At 61.3% G+C, this 284-nt stretch overlaps 1 protein-coding gene across 1 annotated transcript in view; it reads left to right on the top strand.

Annotated features, from left to right (window-relative positions):
- Positions 1 to 6: 6 nt before the first annotated feature.
- Positions 7 to 284, top strand: part of SALL1 (spalt like transcription factor 1) — a 15,422-nt gene continuing 15,144 nt past the window's right edge. Inside the window, 1 exon segment of the mRNA XM_006154792.3 lies at positions 7 to 158. Within this exon segment, the coding sequence (XP_006154854.1) occupies positions 83 to 158 (76 nt within the window). The 5' untranslated portion in view covers positions 7 to 82.

Genomic DNA, 284 nt, shown 5'->3' with positions numbered 1-284 from the left:
CGCCGCCGCTCGATTTCCGTAATTTTGAGAAGATTTTTTTTTAGTAATTTTTTATTCTGCCCCAGCTGATGTTTGAGCCAGCATGTCGCGGAGGAAGCAAGCGAAGCCTCAACATTTCCAATCCGACCCCGAAGTGGCCTCGCTCCCCCGGCGAGATGGTGAGTGCTCCGGCCCGCACCGCGGACACACACACACACACGCACTCACACTCACGCACACTCGGACTCACGCACACGCGGCTGGCCCCCGCGCCCACTGCCCCGCCGCGTCCCGCGCTGCCTCGC

Source organism: Tupaia chinensis, unplaced genomic scaffold, assembly GCF_000334495.1.
Source record: "Tupaia chinensis unplaced genomic scaffold, TupChi_1.0 Scaffold000422_1, whole genome shotgun sequence".
NCBI classification, from domain to species: domain Eukaryota; kingdom Metazoa; phylum Chordata; class Mammalia; order Scandentia; family Tupaiidae; genus Tupaia; species Tupaia belangeri.
This window is presented reverse-complemented; position numbering and strand designations above follow the sequence as displayed.